Raw genomic sequence first — 19,090 nt, forward strand, 5'->3', positions numbered from 1 at the left:
TTTTCCATGACAGAGGTCTGGAATGATAATGTTTAACTCTCAAAAAACTTGGATTTTAAAACAATAATTACTGCTATTTTAGGCCAAGTGCATCTGACAGAGACAGACAAAATTCAGTCCTTTAGAATATGAATAGAATTTTTTTTATTGATTTTGTCCAGAACATGATACCATCTGAGCTACTATAGAAAAAGAAAAAAATTAACTCTGTCCCAACCAAAAATGATACACCATGATTGTCAGTTAGTTGCCATGTTTGTTTCCAAAACACGTCTTTGAGGCTCTATATTATGATAATACGATATTTTGAGACCTAATATTCTGTAAGCAATCTTAATGTGTGTCTTGTGTTCTCTTGGCCACTGTGAACATAGTATACAGAAAACTGTATACTAGTATGTAGGAAACTGGACACCTTCCTTCCCTTTTTTGGATTGTGTTTATATTTTAATGCACATCTGTCTAGTACGTTTCTTATTAGAAAATGCTCTTCCTTTCTTAACAGGTTTTTCCTTATGTGCTATATGTTTGTAAATCTGGCTTGTGCAGTTCAGACGCTTTTGCGAACTCCCAACTGGAGACCTCGTTTCAAGTATTACCACTGGTAGGGAATATTTCTTCATTCAGAAGAGTTAAAACTAACTATACAGCCCTAAATTTTTAATTTTATTGCAATAATAAAGCAAAATCTCCTTTCTGACTTAAATGAGTTATGATCCATGCACTCAATAAGAGCATAATTTGTTTTCATGTTTTTAGAATACTGCCATAGTAATAACAGTGATCATGAAAATGTGTGGCTAATATAGATAGTTTGGAAAAGGGTTACAGGATGACATTTTATTCTGCTTAGAAGCCAAGACATCTTCTGTGGGAAAATGAGTATGAAAAACCATGAAATCTGCCTTGTATATATACTTAAGGAGAACTGGTAAAAATGTTCAGGAAGGTTAGGACGATTTTTATTTTGGTTATGCAAAAAATACACAAACCTAAAACTTCTACAGAAAAAAGTCTCATTCAATATACATCAGTTGGTTCATTGATGATGTGATGACTGGTTTTAAAATATGCTTTGGACATTGCATTTGATAACTGAAGTAAACCCTTTAAAAAAATGAGTAATAATAACAGAAGGTCAAAGTGTGGGTTTTTTTGGTTTAATCTTTTTTTAATGGGTTATGAATTTAAACATCTCAAACTAAGATTGGGAAGCTTCTTGATTTTTTTCTAACTGTATGTTAAAAGTACATAGCTTAATTAAAAAGAATTCTATTGAGAAATTTTACTGCTGAAATAACCTTAAATACTAGAGCATTTAGTAGATAAGCTGGCGTGATTCTAGGATGTAAGAGTTATTTATGGCTTTTCCTTTTAAAGAGTTGAGTGAAAACAAAATGTTGCAGTTTTAGCTTTGATAAAGCTTGTTGAATCTGTTCTGTAGTTACATACTAGTTTGACACCTAACCCTCCAAATACATACATTTGGCAACAATTAATTTTTGTATTTTACTCAGAGACATCGGTGAGGCAGCTGACTCACTGTGTGACTACCTCTAGCCAAAACAGGTGTTGGAATGTTTAGCAGGAATTGGGGTGGCATTTTCTTTTCTGAGTGAAAGTAGAGTTTTAGATTAATTCAGGCATGAAAGAGCAGCTGTTGTTTTTTTATACAAACTACAAGACTGATGTCCTCAGAACTTGTAGAAAGCATTCCCTTAGTTTAAATTTGAACTCAGTGCACTAAAATACCAAACTAAAGCTACCAACCAAAGTTAACTATATCAACACACCTGTCAATATAGTCAAAGTTAGCTGTAATTTGGAAATTGGATGAAAACTAATTTGGGAAGTTGTATATGACTAAAAATATACACAAAACTCTCAATTTTGAGATGATTTACATCTAAATTTGATAAATGTGGGCAAATCAGGCATATAGACTTAAGTTTGGAAATTATTTTGTAATTTTTTCAACTTACATTCATTCTTCTTCGTAACCTTTAGAAGATTGTTTTCTGTATTCTATTGACTTACGATAATGGCCAAGAGGCAGACCACAATGGAAGTGAAGAATAGAATTGATGAGTCAAATAGAATTTAAACTAATCAACTATTTTTGCTGGAAGTAACAAAGTTGTTTTTTACTGTTTGAATTTTTTAGCCTAAATTCAAATCAACAGTAGTATGTGATAATGTGTTTTGAAACTGAGTTTACTTGGAGGTACTAAAGTTTCAATACTGTGTATACTACAAATGTAGTAAATCTATTGTTATAGCTAATTTAGATGCATTATTTATGTCACACAAAGGTTCTGAATGCAATTTTTTCATATAAGCTAAAATTGGGACAATGCATTTTTTATTTTATAATAGCTAAAAAATAACCTTTGAAGGTGAAAGGCCTTTCTGGAAGTTACCTTGAATAAGAAATTAACTTTGTAGAACATTTGCATGCCTATTAAAAAAATGGAAAAAAATGGTTTCTTTTAGGACTCTTTCATTCGTGGGGATGAGTTTATGTCTTGCCTTGATGTTCATTTGCTCTTGGTACTATGCTTTGATTGCCATGCTAATCGCAGGATGTATATACAAATACATAGAATATAGAGGGTAAGACCATATATCTTATTTATTCTATATTTAATATCTTTACCATTCAGCAAAAAGCTCTTTTGTATAAAACAGATACAACTGAAGTAATAAAGTTCAGAGTATTCTTTGAAACAAGGTAAGATCCAATCTCTGTTAAGGGTTGTAAGTTTTCCGATTTGAATTTCTCTGGAAGATCTGTTACATACTTTTCATCAGCGAGAACTCACAGAAATAAGAGCAAATAAGTCTGGGAAACTCTCGCTGGAGAAGAGATGATGGTGTAATTTTGGTACTTCAGGAATATTACCTTTCAATATCAAGAAGCTATTACAAGACTGTAGATTATTATTACCTTGTGCAGAAGCTCAAACTCACATTTTTGTGTGTGTGGACTTGATTACTTTCTAGAATTAATCTTTAAATTGCAACATACTTTGCACTGTATGCATTTGTCAAGAGACAGTCTTACCTGTAGGACATGCTGAGCAACTATGAGTCTTAAAGGGCATGCTGTGTTCATAAAAAAACCCAAAAAAACCAAACAGCAAAGATCCCAACTAAATAACATATAAACACTACAGGTAATTATGATCAGTAAAGGAGCATGCTGTCCATTTCTAAGAATATGCTGAAAGAAAATAGTAATATCTTGGAGCAGGAAATTGAAGCTAGGCCACTGTTTTGATGGGTGATTAAGCACAACTCTTAAGTGGATCAGCTGGTATAAACGGTTCCACCCTGTGGATCCTCCATCTTTTAATATCTCCACTTCCAGATTAGATGCTTTTCTGGATTATAACACCTCTATTTACTGGTCTAATGATAAGGAAATTAATTTCCCGATTTTAGTGAGGAAGTCAGATCAGATGGTAACAGTTCCGCATGCATGTATATGTTTTTTATATATATGTTCATACATAAAATTATGCATAATTCCAAATTTATATATAATTTCTTCAAATGCTGGCACATGCCAGGACATTTACCTTACTGAAGGAGATGCTTTAATAGAGGTATCTTAGCTCAGAGAAAATTCATGAGTGAAAATCAGAGGGAGGGAGGGTGGGCAAGTGATAGGGACCCCTTGCCATTATAGAATCCATTGTCCTGACCAATTTCAATCATCAATATCCTATATTGGAATTAAAAGGACTGGAAAAGGTAGGGAGACTGAAAATGGACAGGAGAATGGTTGGAGCTTTAGGCTTTCTGGGAGAGAAGCTGGGAAGGAAAGAAAGTGGAGAAGACTATAGTGGTGGTGTTGAGGGCAAGATATGTTATACTAATCCATGTGAAGTCAAGTTTCACTTACTAATTTTGCGGCTTTAGAATAATTCCTTTTAAGTATCCTTCGCTTATTCATTCTAGTGCTAAAAAGCAACTTAAGTAGCTCTCACCATTACAAAAATGCTTCTGAAGTATAAAATAGACCATAGTAAATATTTATAAATACGGAAAAAATTACCTTGAAGGGATCTGGAACTGCTTCACCTTGGTTAGTCTTCAATCTTGATTTAAGTCTACAAGACAAGGTTTTTTCATGCATTCATGCAAAAAGAGAGTGATCATTTTTTACATCCATTATCCCCCACATGAGAAAAAGTACTTGACCTGTATAAATAAATGGGACCCTGTTAATTGAATCACTTTTGTATCCTGAAGAGCGGAAAAAGAATGGGGCGATGGAATCCGAGGACTGTCTCTGAATGCAGCTCGCTATGCTTTGCTTCGTGTTGAAGATGGTCCTCCTCACACCAAGAACTGGAGGTAGAGTCCTATGTTTCTCAGAGTCACTTAATTCTTGAAATATGGAAATATATTGGAATACTGCTGGTAAAGCAGTGAAGTAAAGTGAGATTCACCTTTAAAATTATGTTTTAACTTGGGCATGGCAATTATGTCATTGCAATACTACTATTGTACTGAAACTGAATGTGACTTGTGGTCATCAACTTTGTGGCAAACTAACTTGACTTAAATCCATAGTGTTGACAGGGTTTTCAAAAGTGCAGAAGAATTGTAATGTTTGATAAATTATAGATTTTTCAGTGTCAAAGAAACAGTTACCCTTGAATCTCACTGTGTCTACAGAAGAAACACTGCAATTCCATAAGCACTTTTTTTTTGTGTGTGTGTGTATGTATCCTCTGAAATAGATTGTACAAATATACAGAGGACCCTTTTTTGTTTAAATTCTTTTTTGTGGTATTCTTTTTATATAGCTTCATTCAAAAGTAGCACTTTCTAAATTGCTTAGATGCCATTAAAACAAAATCTCACATTTTACTGTAATGGAGTTAGATGTCCTCTACTATTTTTGCAATGTATTTTTTTTAAATTTAATTTTTGTTAAATTTAATTTTCCTCAAAGCCAACTTTAAAAGTTACTTAACATTTAAAAATAAAGGATGTTTGCACATTGTCACTTCTGATGAATGTAATGTGATACTTTAATTCTAGTCACTGCTCAGTGATATCATGAGGTGCGTGCACATGCAGTGTTTTGTTGTCCTTCAGTACAATGGCATTACTTTACCATTTTTCCTGGGACTGATGAACTTGGCATCTCAGAAATACCAATGTAATGTAGCATTGACAATCCTGTTAAATATTTGACTGCTTCAGTTCCAAATGAGCTTTCTGTTGTGTCAGTGTAATTGCTAGAACTGAACAATCTTGTTACATCTTAAACTGTGCTAATTTTGAGATAGGAAGTATGATCCAACTTGTCATCAGTCTTTTGAATTTGTAGCAATACAGGAAAAGTATAAAATGTTGATTTGTGAAAAGTAAGTAGATTGAATATTGGTTAAAGGAAACAGAGTGCATCCTCATCTAGTATGCAGTTGAAACTGAACTTTGGGTACTCTTAGTATGATTAAGGGGTTGACTGTCCTTTTGTAAGGACCTACACAGGTAGAGGGGTGGTCATTTGAGAGCATCATAAAAATCCAGAATAGATAACTTGCAGTTATCTTTCTATCCTTACCTGAATATGCCTAGTACAGACTGGGAAGCTGCTTTCATAAAAAGGGCCTGTGGTTCCCAGGAGATAGTAATCCAGCAGTGTGTCTTGGCAATGGCATGCTGGACAGGAGGACAAATAGTACATTGAGAAGTAAATATATCGGGGGATGTTTATTTTTGTTTAGTACTCATTAGAATACATTTAGACTATTTCTTTCATGTTTATGTACCATGATGTAGGAATGACAAACTTGAGTAGATACAACCGCAGATGATGGTTGGAGCACAGGGGCATCTCTCCTGTGGGGAGGGACTGACGGGCTATGCCTATTCAGCTTGGAGGAGGCTGAAGAGGTTAAAGTTATAACTAACTAATTAAACATACAAAACCTAAAAGAAGGTTACTAAGAAGATGGATTTCTTACAGCAGATTAGGATTGGAGAATAAGAGAACGTGATAAAATAATTAAGCATTGAAGAGGTGACCCAGAGGTTTGTTTCTAGATGTTTTCCAAATCTAACTGAATGAAGCAGTAAACAATGTTCAGTGTTTAGTCATTTCAAGCAGCAGGTTGCACCAGATGACATTGGAAGAGTGATTTTATAATTTTCTAGGGGAAACTGGTCTTTAATGGAACTTTTCAAGATGACATTGTGATGATTTATGTATTCCATACCTGAACTGTTGTTTGTAATTGCAAATTATGGCTTATCTACTTAGGAGTTGGCTGTTTTCCATTGAATTAAGCAATTAATCTGCATTTTATTAATTCTTCATTTTAATTTTCCAGTTCTTCCTAATGAATGTGTGTGTGTGCACTAAACTTCTTTTCCCTTTTTTTGGCAGACCACAACTTTTGGTCTTGTTAAACTTGGATAATGAGCAGTTAGTCAAACACCCTAGATTGCTTTCTTTTACCTCTCAGTTGAAGGCTGGTAAAGGACTGACTATTGTGGGTTCTGTGCTTCAGGGAATCTACTTAGACAAATGTACAGAAACTCACAAAGCTGAAGAGGTATGTAAAAGAGAACTTGCAAATACTTGTAATTTACATTAGTATTTAAATGTTGAATCTGGATAGCTTATATATTTAATGAGAACAGACTGTTGTAAAATGTTGAATAAGACATCTTAATTTTGCTTTCAGCACAATCAGTAATTATATAAAAAGAATGGATTGGTGTATGTAGCAAAATGTTTGATAAAATTTTCTAATAGGATGAGGCAACACTGATACTTCCTAGCTTTTTCTTTAATATTGAGAGTCCTGGGCTTACAATCAAATTACATTAAAAAAAAAATTTAACACCCCTCTCAAAAAAATAAACCCAAAAAACCAACCCCCCCCCAAAAACCCCCCAAAACAACCACAAAAAATCACCAAAACCCAGCAAGCTTTAACAAATTACCTTATAAAGAAAACAGCATATATTTAACAAAATATTTAATGTTTAACTAATAAATGCAAATGTTTGGCATAATATCATCCTCATTATGTGATTTTCTACATCTTTCTAGAAATACATATGAGAATCAGGATTAGGAGTACTCTTTGCCAGAAAACTGTGAACAGGATCCTTCTTGGGATCCTTTATTTTATTTTTCTATTTATATCATATGTCCAGAAAAAGTGGGCTAGGTAGGAAAAAATAGTAAGTTGTTATATAATTTAAAATGATATCCAACTATACCTACAAACACAAGTAAATTTAGTTTCAATTCAATTTCTTTAAAAATAGTACTTGTGTTTACTTGCCTATGCAAACTCTCCTCCTCCTATCTTTATAGAGTGGGGAAACATTTGGAGAAACTATCATGTTTCCTGTACATTTTTGAAATGTCCAAAAGTAGGTTTTGATTGCCATTATGTCTTCCATACTGGTTAATTTCTGCAGTGTTGCTCAAAAGAGTACCAGTTGATATGCCTACTATTTTGATCCAAATAGCCTTCAAAGCTGTGTAAAAACCCATGTTATTTTTTCAAACCTCATCTCTTAAACAGATGAGCATTTAAAATCTTGTAATGGACTAGCTAACATAGCTAACTGCCCATTTCCTCACAGTTTTCCTTTTTCTTCCTCTTGCTATTCAGGCCTATCCATAGTGGTTTTTAAAATAAGAAAGTATAAAGATAGATTACCTATTTGATATCACATGAAAAGGTTCTAAGAGAACAATTAACTTGGAAACAAGCTGAAAAGTCCAACCATGCTGTATTGTGGAAGTAGTTGTTACTAAGCTTTTGCTATCAACATGTATGAGTAGAAAACAAGATGAAGAATACAAAATTAGGCCTATGAAATAAAACAGGAAAAAACCTTTAAACAGAAACTGTTTACCCACAAGAATTTGAAATGTTATTTGTAGACAGTCTAACTTAACTGTTTTTCTGAGAGATGGAAAATGAATGAGTTTAAGGGTGCCTTAATCCATGGGTTTTCTGGAGAGTCAGACCTGATGTTAAGATTTAGGAAACTATTGCTTTTAAAATGGAAATGAAGATGAATTGTAAAAGTTTCAGCATCTGAAGGCCCCATTGGTTCTGGAGAAATTAAACTAGAAAGTGTTTCTAGGAGACCTGTAGAAAAGAAAGATTTTCTTCTGTCTGTCATTAAAAAAACCCCATCTATTTAAACTGATAAACCCTCACAGATATTATTTGTACAGACATACTTGTTATCTTTGCTAGCAAATTCTCTGAAGACTTTTTTCTCTGTTACATAGAGTTTCTGATGTGAAGCTACACTGAGACAGTGCCTGGCACTCTGTGATTTAATCTGTTCCTGATGATTTATGACAAATTTTGTTTTTTTGCAAAATACAAAATATTTATGTACTAGTTCTTCCTTCTGAAACATGTTGATCTCCCCCACAAGTCACTGATGATGATGGGGGGTTTTAAAGTTATTTAATCAGAAAATAATAATTGCCAAAGTTCATGTTCCCTGGTCAAGCTTGATACCGGTTTGAATGCCTCTTTTAAACTACCTTGTTACGTGTCTTTGTGTTTGTCAGTGTTTAAAGGAGGGGAGCTATTCTGAAATTAAAGGAGTGTGGGATATTTAATCTGGTCAGTTTATCTCGTCATTATTTGGACAGTTCTTCCAATTTTCTCCTGCACATCTGTTTTTCCATGTTGGGAGCTGATAAATTATTAGCCTCTTAATGTCAAAGGTATTTAAGGAACTTTGGCAGCCTCATCTTTTTAAGTACTTGGCATCACACTTCCAAACTCTTCCAATTCCAAAAGAAATGACTGATCATTCTAACCATACGCTGCTTTGTCAGTCACTGGTTTTGAATTTACCTGAAGCAGTGTTACTTCATTTATCTTCATCTATGTGTTTTTTACTCATGTCTTGTTCATTCTTCTTTGGAAATAAAAGGCTGAATAATTAAAATAATGAAAAAACTGTGTGGTGTCTTTTGGAGTGGTAGCAATTTGGGCTCTAGATTTCATAGAATCATGTTCATTCTTTTGGAATTAGTGATATCTTCATGTTGGTTATACATTGTTGATATAGTTTTGCTATTATTTAATGCTGTTACTCCTTCTGGTGTTAATTATCAGTGTTGATGGTTTGTATTTCCTTATGTGTAATTTTCCTATTGCAGAATGTTAAGGCCTTAATGGGTGTAGAAAAGACTAAAGGATTTTGCCAGATTGTGGTATCTCCTAACTTCAGAGATGGAATATCTTATTTGATTCAGTCAGCTGGTCTAGGAGGGATGAAGCACAACACGGTCCTGATGGCATGGCCACAATCGTGGAAGCAGGCAGAAAATCGTTTCTCATGGAAAAATTTTGTTGGTATGTGTTTATTGACTTTCTCATTTGCATGTGTAATTTGACTGTGTGACTAATGTATTTGCTGTGTGGAGGAAATGTGCTACTGAACATCTGGTGGACAATTGAATCTGTATCTGATTTAATCTGGAGTTGGTTTTCTCAGCCCTCTTCAACCACAGGTTTGCTTTTTCTTCTAAGCAGGTTGATCACTAAATTCAGTGTCATGGTTTAGGAATGCTGCTTGGCAATTTAGTGTTCCCATTGAGACTTTCCAAATCACACTGCTGCTTGCTGTCCCCCTTTGTCTTTCCCCATCCCACTTGGGCTGGGTTGGAGAGAAAAATTGGAGGCACAAAAGGTAAGGATCACAGATTAAAATAAGAACAGTTTACTGGAAACAGCAATGAAATAAGAAAATTAACAGTAAGAGCAAGAGTGTTATTAACAGAAAGTATACAAAAAAAAGTGATCCTCATGCAAAAATGTCCACCATGCAGCTTGACCCAACCATAGCCATGCCACTCCAACCGCTCCCTCTGGCTCAGAACTAGTGCCACTCAGCCATTCCTCCTTGGCTTTGAATCGGGCCCATGCTTATTCTACCAGAAGAAACCCCTTCTCCTTGGAAGAGACTGCCTTAGCCCTGCCCCTGGCAATGACCTGATGTGGTATAGAATAACCTCTGGGTCCTAGCCATGCCCCCTCCTGGCTGTTGCAAAATTTAACTGTGTCCTGGCCAGAAGCAAAACATTATCCACCCCATATTTTATACCATTTATATGGTATAAAATCGTGCCCGGATTCTAATCCTTCCAACTTCTATATTTATATATGTCATTGCACATATGTATGTATATGAATGTGTGTGTGCATATATATATATATATATATATATATATATATATATAAACAAGTATAATTTCCACAGTCGATATCCATTCCTCCAAGATGTCTCTTGAGTCCACTTGAGTCCATCTAGTCCATGACTGCAGGTTTTAAGTGTTTTCCAGAGCAGGAGAGCTGGTTGCAAGCTGCATCAGGAGCTCAAAACTGGTGCATCTGTCCTAGTCCATGCTTATTGTCCATGGTTAAGTCCACTTCTCCATCACAAGCCCATTGCTATATTGCATCTCTTTTCCCGTGACCTAAGATATCATTGGCCCACTGAGCTAAAAATAATTCAGCCTATGTTGCCGCCTGAGAGACTTCATTCTTGGCTGCCCAATGCACCTGTCCATTGTTGCAATGTACTTCAATAGCCTGACTTTTGGGTATGTGTGCATCTGCATGATGCTTTTACAACCAATTTCTCTACCCAAGCAGCAATGTCTTGCCACAATTCAGCAGCCCAGGTGGCTTTACCTCTGTGCTGCCAGTAGGTCTTTTTCAGTAGTTTTAGCCATCCCCACAGAGCATTTGCTACCATACATGAGTCGGTTACAGCTAGAGCATTGGCCATTTATTTTGTTCAGTGATACTTAAAGCCAGTTGGACGCCATTCAGTTCCACAACCTGATTTGATCCACATTGTCCCTCAAAAGTTTCTGTGACTCACCACACAGGAGTCCATACATTTTCCATGTATCCCTACAATATGAGAGGAATTGTCAGTAAAAACAGCATAACACTTTTCTTTTTCAGGTAGCTGATTATATGGTGGGGCCTCCTCAGCATGTATCGCCTTTTCCTCCTCTGATTTTAGTACAAAATTTTTATTTTTGGTTTGGTTTGTCATGACTTCTAAGATGCCTGTGTAGTCAGGGTTTCCTGTTCAAGCTCACTGTGTGATCAGCATGACCCATTTACTCCACATAACAGTGGCATGATGTGTGGAAGAGATTTTTCCTTTGAACATTCAGCCCAGCACTGGCAGTTGGAATGCCAGGAGGAGCTGTGCTTTGGTGCTAATCACTTCTGAAGATGCTTGAACCTCTTTATAATACACAGTTGTAATGCCAGTAGCCCTTTTTCAGTAGGGGTGTAACAGGCATCAGGTCCTTTGCATCTAGATTCCTGAACCCTAGGAATCATTGTTGAGTCTCCCCAGGTACTGGTTTTTTTTTTGCCAGAAACTCCTGGAAGAAATAATCTTCCCAGCTGCAGCATAGAGTACATTTTTCATATCTTGTCCTGTCCCAACTTGCCAAGGGCTACTGCTCGAACAGTCTTTTGTTTCATTTGTTCAAAAGCCTTTTGTTGTTCAGGACTGCACTTAAAATCATTCTTCTTCTGAGTCATATAATAGAGAGAACTTTTGCTTTGACTGTGTTCTGGAATATGCATATTCCAAAAACCCACACTGCCTAGGAAAGCCCCTGCTTCCTTCCTGTTGGTTGGTGAGAATGTAGCTGCTATTTTGTTGACCACATCCATGGCAATCTGATGATGTCCATGTTGCCATTTTATTCCTAAAATCTGAGTTTCATGGGCAGATCCCTTGACCTTACTTTGCTTTATGGCAAAACTGGCTTCCAAGGTGATTTGGGTTATCTTCTCCCCTCTCTCAAAAATGTCTGCTGCGTTGCACCACAAGCTGATGTAATCAATGTATTCCAAGTGTTCTGGAGCTTCACCCTTTTCCAGTGCAACCTTGCTTTCTTATAGATGCTTTTCTATGCCATGCTCTGCCAGTATGCGACTGTTGCATACTGACAGAGCATGGGATAGCTCCTTTCTAACTTTCTTGATCTTGATCTATCTGCAGTCTTGGACAGCCAAGGCATAGGTCATTAGGGAGGGAAAAAGATGATCTTCATATTGTTGTAGTCAGATATATGTCTGAAGCATTGTTTGTTCTCCTTTCATTGACATCAGTCCCAATGAGTTGGCACACAATGATGGCACATGCTGTACAAATTTCTCCCATGCTGATTGTGTACAATGGACCTCATCTGGATCTACAGAGGACTGTTTGTTATTTGAATCCCTATAGATTACCTTCAGCACGGCTAATTCTCTCATGTACTGGATACCTTTCTCCATGGTGTTCTACCTGCATGGGTGCAGTACTAGGTCATCCTTGAGAAAATACCTTTCCTTCATGCTTGGCTGGACTTGGCTCCAGAGGCTGAGAGTTTCTGTTTTCTTCCCAATCCCCTTGCTAATGCTGACATGCGAGGTCAGGGATCTCTTCACTACCATCTAGTTTCATATTACAGGCAGCAATATCCCAGCATCAGAGCAGCTAAGTCAGTAGGGGCTCACCCAACTGGTGGCTGAAATTTTTTTCGCATATCTCACAGCTCACCTGGAGATAGGGATTGGGTGATTATCTCTGGCCCTGTCTGTTCCTTGTGTTGTGAGGTCTCTCCTTCCTTTTCATCCTTCACTAAGTGAACTAATTTTGTCTTTGATTTTTTTCTATAAAGGGGTGACTGCTACTGGCACAGGTTGTTCCTCTCGTTCAGCTGCAGTTTGAGTGGCCGCAGTGCCTGTCAGTCTGCTTTTCTCCTCTTCCCCCTGAGACTGCTGTCTAGTATTGTGGAGTGTCCGATAAATAGTAGCCAAGGCCCAGCATGTTGCAAAACTTCACACCTCCCACAGCATTTTTTGGAATTGCCGCAGCATTTTTCTGTCAAGTATTCTGTTAATTTACCATGGTCCTGTAGTTGTCCAGGAGTGAAGTTCCAAACCACTGGAGCAGAATAATCCTTCAAAATCTGGCCCATTTTCTCCCACTTGCCTTGTTACTCATGATTATACACCCTTCGGACAGATGTCTGAGCAAACTCCTAAGAAAACTCTGTCACTCTAAACATGGTGTAGACTGAGGAGACCTGGCAGACTTAGCACAAAGAATATGATTTCCTTAACATCCAAATGGAATTCAGAATTCTCTAAATATAACAGGCTGAAAGGGGTGTAAAAGGCCAGGAAAAGGGGATGAAAAGCTGGGGGAAATTATCCTCTCCCATTCCTGCTGCAGAGTATGTATGGTTAGTAAATATGCAAAGGTAGTGCCTGAGGTAAGAGTAGGAGAGCAACAGTCAATATATATCCCAAATGATCGTCATTGTCTTTGATGCTACCATGTCATAAACTGACATCCCTCAGCATATCAAGCAAAGAATTTCTGATCCCTCTTCCTACTCTGAAAAATATCATGAGGAGCACATACAGGAATATATACAGGATTAGGTACCACTCCCGCTTGAACAGATCAAGCAACATTGTGACCGGTGGCTCCATACCTAAACCAAAAATGCCTAGATCAAATTTGTTTCTGACCTGCTCTGGGCAGTCTGTTGTTATCTCAACCCACTGTGCCTCACCTCAGACAGCAAATCAAGATTGTTGTGGTTTAGGAGTCATACTCCCTAATTTAGTGTTCTCATTGACACACTCCAAATCATGCTGCTGCTCACTCACTTTTCCTCTGAGCCTGGTTTGAGAGGAGAATTGGAGGCACAAAAGGTAAAGATCACAGGTTGAGAACCATTTACTGGAAACAGCAACAATGTTAATAGCAAAAAGTGTACAAAAGAGACAATGATGCATATGCAAAAATGCTCACCATGAAGCTCCATCTGATCACCCCTCAACATCTCCCTCTGTCTTAGAGGTGTGCCACCTCTACCTCTCCCTCTGTCTTAGAACTGGTGCCACCCAACCACTCCCTCCAGCTGAGAATCAGCATCATGCTTATTGGACCAGAAGGAACCCCTTCTCTTTGAAAGAGACTCCCCCCACTTTCACCAACGGCATTAAGTAGTGTAGAGTAACCTCTGGGTCCTAGCCACACCCCTCTTTGCTATTGAAACAATTAGCCTTGTCCCAGCTGCAACCAAGACACTCAGGATATTCCTCTTTTGCCAAGACACCTGGAATATTCCTCTTTTGCATCAGCAGAATCTGGGAGGGTTTAATCTTTTGAATTTAAAACAAAAGCAAAATTTGTGTATGAAAGCTAGGAGTCCTTGATAAAATGTCGTTTTCCCTTACAGATACTGTACGAGAAACAACTTCAGCTCAACAAGCACTTTTGGTGGCTAAAAACATTGACTTATTTCCAACAAATCAAGAACGTTTTACTGAAGGAAATATAGATGTGTGGTGGATTGTTCATGATGGTGGTATGCTGATGTTGCTGCCTTTCCTCCTTCGACAGCACAAGGCAAGGGCAACAGAAAATGGCTGGGATTTAATTTTCTAGCACTAAATGGTTCTAAGCATGTCTAATTAAATACTCCTTCACCTTGTTCAAATTATGCATGGTAATAGCAATCACAGTATTACAAACTGTTATGTATCTTTTTGGTAGGTTTGGAGAAAATGTAAAATGCGTATCTTCACCGTTGCTCAAATGGATGATAATAGCATTCAAATGAAGAAGGATCTTCAGATGTTCTTATACCACCTTAGACTAAATGCTCAAGTGGAAGTTGTTGAAATGGTTTGTTATTATATATTTTTAAGGTGCAACTGGGACTAAACTTGGGAAAACAGGTTTAGCCCTTTTCAAATAAAGAGCTATTAGCACAAATATAGAAATTAAAAAATTGTAGTCTCATGAAAAACAAGAAGTTAAGCATCATTATCTTACCATGTTACAATACTGCTGTATGTGGTGGTGAGTTTAATGGGTTTGTCAAGTAGAGTTTGAGATGTTTTATGTGTTAATTCTTACTTTATTTATGACTACTAGTCCATATAGCTGGTTCATTTGGAAGGAAAAGCTTGAATTTGTAGCAAGCAGTGAAATGGAAGGCTAAATGTGCTTAATCTAATAAGCTAAGACATATGGTATGAGACAGGATGGACTTGTCTATGTCTCCAACTGCTGTAAGAATACCTCTCTGGAATAAGGAATCCCTAGGCTCAAATGAGAGTTGTTCTTGGCATCTCCAGCCTCAGCCAGTACTGAAAGCAGGACCTACAGTTTCACAAGTAAAGGTAGTGACAAAATTAATTTAGTAACTTTTTTCCTTTTTAAATTATGGGTCATAAACTGTTTAGGAGAAAGGACAAAAACTATTTTTGTCTTGGCCCACTTTTTTTGGAAACTAAGGATGTAATTTCCAGCACTAAAAGGTGACTAGCATAATGTTCAAAGTAAGACTCATGGAAAAAAAAAAATAAAAACAAACCAAAACTTTTACTCATTCTGAAGTGAGATGAAAATGAGTAAACTGGTTGAAAATGTCTATTTCTACTCATTTATAGAATCACCAGAACTTATTAAAAGGTTTATCATGCTAATTAATCAGAAAACAATTTTAAGAATTGTTTCAATTACTTAAAAGAAACTGCTTGTGAAAAAATTTAGTGTTCTTTGCTTAGAGTACTAAATATGAAAGTCTCAAATGCTGTGGCATGTACAGTTGAAAGAACATAGAATGCCATGAAATGGCTCAGCCTTGGTTGAATTTTGAACAGAAGGCAATATAGAAAGTTGTGCTTGTTTAAGCTGGGGTAGAATTAATTTTCTTCATGGCGGCTGGTATGGGGCTGTGTTTTGGGTATGTGCTGAGCACAGGATTGATAATATTGGGATGTTGTTGTAATTGTGAAGCAGAGCTTGCACAGAACCAAGATCTTTTCTGGTTTTTGTACTGCCAAGCCAGCAAGGAAGTTGGGGAAGTTTGGGAGGAGACACAGCTGGGACAGGTCCCAAACTGACCAAAGGGCTATTCCAGACCATATGACATCATGCTCAGTATATAAGTTGGGGAGAAGAGGGAAGAAGGGGGGTATGTTGGAAGTGATGCTGTTTGTCTTCTCAAGTAACTATTATGCATGATGGGGACCTGCCCATGCAAAGCAGTGAATTAATTCCTTGTTTTTCTTGCTTGAATGCACAATTTTTGCTTTTCCTAATTAACAGTCTTTATCTCAACCCATGAGTTCTCTAGCTTTTATCCTTCTGATTCTCTCCCAAATCCACTTGAGTTAGAGTCTGCGTGGGCCTTGGTTGCTGGCTGGGATTAAACCACTACAGAAATACAATTTATTCTTTTCTTCTGTGGGTAATATTTAATTCTGAGAATCTTCCAGAGGATAAGAGAAATGTTACAAGTCAGTGACAATACAGGTGACTGGTATAGATTTTTATGTTGTATTTTAGTTTTCAGCCAATATGAGAATGTATGCCAGAATTTCTTGCTATGGCAAGAAATGGCTTTGTTTTTGAACATTTCTCACTGATCAAAGCATAATGTGTTATTTGTGCCTAACAGTTACAGTTTTTAAAGAAACAAGCATCCACACATGCTCAGGTGGCAGCAATGCATACCCAGTTTAAGTAAGTGCTTTCAACTCTCACTTCTGCAGCCTAGTTGGAACAGAATAGTTACTGGAAAGTCTGTTCCAAGTACCTAAAATTTAGATAAAATCACTATAATATTGTTACAGTAGGATAGTTCACTGTATGAAATTGCTGTTTGAATAGTAAGTTTTAAGAATGAGGACAGAAGTGATTGATCAATTATATGCTTAGGATTACTCTAATGAATACATCCACCAAATGAATACAGGTATGAGAGGTACATTATCTAATGTTGTCCTTGTAAGTAGCACTTTTCTTCTGGTGTTACTAATTCCAATTTCTTTTGTAGTTTGAAAATGATATTTCTGCGTTCACATATGAGAAGACACTTATGATGGAACAGCGATCTCAGATGCTAAAACAGATGCAGCTATCAAAGAATGAAAGAGAAAGGGAGGTAGGATCTTCAACTTGACAGGATGTTCTGTGAAAAATCTCAAAGTACAATCTAATGGCTGTAGCTTCTTATCAGTTTCTAGCTAGTCAAAAACTTTCATAACTGCATTGTGTTTCTCTACAACCAGTTTTACTTGCAAGGTTAAAGTTATGTGGGGGAAAGAAAAAAATTATTTAAAGAGATTTTAAGATTTTTCCTGTTTTTGTTGAGTACAAGTGTCAATTAGCAAAACATTTGAACATCAGTGTGGAATACATTAAAAGCCTTCCCAAACTTGACATCAGTAGCTAAGATTCATGATTATGCAACTGGACTGATTGTCTTTGATTGTGATTTGGTCTTAGGATCATAGAATCATTTACATTGAAAAAGACCTTTACGTCAAGTCTGACCACTAACCTAATGCCGCCAAATCCACCACTAAATCATGTCCCTGTTGTTTAAATACCTCCAGGGACTCAACTTCAGCCACCTCCCTGGACAGCCCATTCAAATGTTTGATAATCCTATCCATGAAGAAATTTTCCCTAATGTCCAGTGTAAACATCCTCTGGTACTACTTAAGGCTATTTCCTCTTGTCACTTGTTACTGGGGTGTTGAAGTGAGGGGAGAATGACCATCCTATAATGCATCGAACTCCAATTTATTGATTGATCAGTCACTTTAAATAACAGTGTTAATTAACTTCATGCATATTCCAAAATCCTGGTATATGATAGGCTAACAGAGAAAACTCTAACCACTCCTTTTGTTTTACAATACTGACAATTGTTTACACAAAACAAAACCAGTGTTCCCACTGTGATATGAACAGTTCCCAAAACTTCCATATCTGTTCCCAGGGTGCCATCTTTTCCCAGAGAGGGTGTTTCACTTGTTATGGGAAGACTGCCTGAGAACCTTATTGTTTATACAATGATGCCTGAGAGAGTCTAATTGTTTATAGAAGTCAGGCTGGGAACTGCTTTTGGAACTGCTTTGCAACTACCTTTTACTTTTCTCTCAATTGCATGGCTTCATGGCCTTTTTCTTTAAGCCATGCTTGAACTAAACTCCCGACACTGGGGAAAAGAGACCAATCCCCACCTCACTACAACTGTCTTCCATGTAGTTTAAGAGAGTGAGAAAGTCCTTCCTGAGCCTCCTTTTCTCCATTCTAGAGAACACTACGTCCTTCAGCCACTCATCATATGACTTACAAATACACCACATTACACAATATAATAGACATTTGTTCAAATCACACTATGTTTTAGTTTCTGCATTATTTTGCATGTTTTATGAATCAACTCCCTTTTTTTTTAGAATCAAAATTAGCCCAACAAACTATAATCTTCTAATATGAAGATGGAAATGCTGGGTTTGCTGCTCCCCTATCCTTACTATTTTGCATATTGTAGCAACAAGCTTCATTCAGCTGTAAATTTATGAATATTTGTAACTTACAAGTAATTTCCTTTTGGTTTGTGCTTCTACCCCCTCATCTATTCTGCTAACTCTTCAGTATTATCAAGACTTTTTAGTGATGTAGAAGATAGTGAATGCTCTAGCTTTGCCATCACATAAATGATTTCCATCCCATGGCAAACAAGAGAACTCTACTGTCTTTAATTGCTCAATTGTATAACAGCTAGATTTTTTTTCTTATGGCTTGTCTTTTGTGGTCTTAACCATACAAGTCCAAGCAGTTTGGGGTTTTTATGGTTTTTTCCTTTTGTTTGTCCTCTTCTCTCTATTATTTTTTCCATTTTTTCCATGATTTTTAAAGGTTCCTAAAGATGCCTGCTATTGTTACAGTTTATTGCTGTAAAATGTCATTTTCTTTCAAACTGAGCCTGCCTAACATCCTTCTAGTAAAAACCCCAAACTTTTCTGTACAACTTATTCAGCCTTATTGTTTCTTTTCTGAATAGTAGTATTTTTCTAGTGGAGTTTGAGTAGTTTATCTGTTGTAGATTTTGAAGGATTTAACTTCCACATGATTAGTGGAAGCTATTGCTCTGTATTCTATAGCACATAAATTGCAGAGAGATAAAAGAATTTCTTCTCAGCTCTGAGCTGGTGGGAAGGAATCT

At 36.7% G+C, this 19,090-nt stretch overlaps 1 protein-coding gene across 1 annotated transcript in view; it reads left to right on the forward strand.

Moving 5' to 3' along the window:
* SLC12A7 (solute carrier family 12 member 7) overlaps positions 1–19,090 on the forward strand; it is a 79,447-nt gene that overhangs the window by 47,600 nt on the left and 12,757 nt on the right. Inside the window, exons 14-21 of the mRNA XM_058808826.1 lie at positions 506–604; positions 2,494–2,613; positions 4,258–4,362; positions 6,410–6,578; positions 9,179–9,374; positions 14,297–14,466; positions 14,614–14,745; positions 16,907–17,014. Of these exons, the coding sequence (XP_058664809.1) occupies positions 506–604; positions 2,494–2,613; positions 4,258–4,362; positions 6,410–6,578; positions 9,179–9,374; positions 14,297–14,466; positions 14,614–14,745; positions 16,907–17,014 (1,099 nt within the window). The remainder of the gene's footprint in view (positions 1–505; positions 605–2,493; positions 2,614–4,257; positions 4,363–6,409; positions 6,579–9,178; positions 9,375–14,296; positions 14,467–14,613; positions 14,746–16,906; positions 17,015–19,090) is intronic.

This window comes from Ammospiza caudacuta, chromosome 1, assembly GCF_027887145.1.
Source record: "Ammospiza caudacuta isolate bAmmCau1 chromosome 1, bAmmCau1.pri, whole genome shotgun sequence".
NCBI classification, from domain to species: domain Eukaryota; kingdom Metazoa; phylum Chordata; class Aves; order Passeriformes; family Passerellidae; genus Ammospiza; species Ammospiza caudacuta.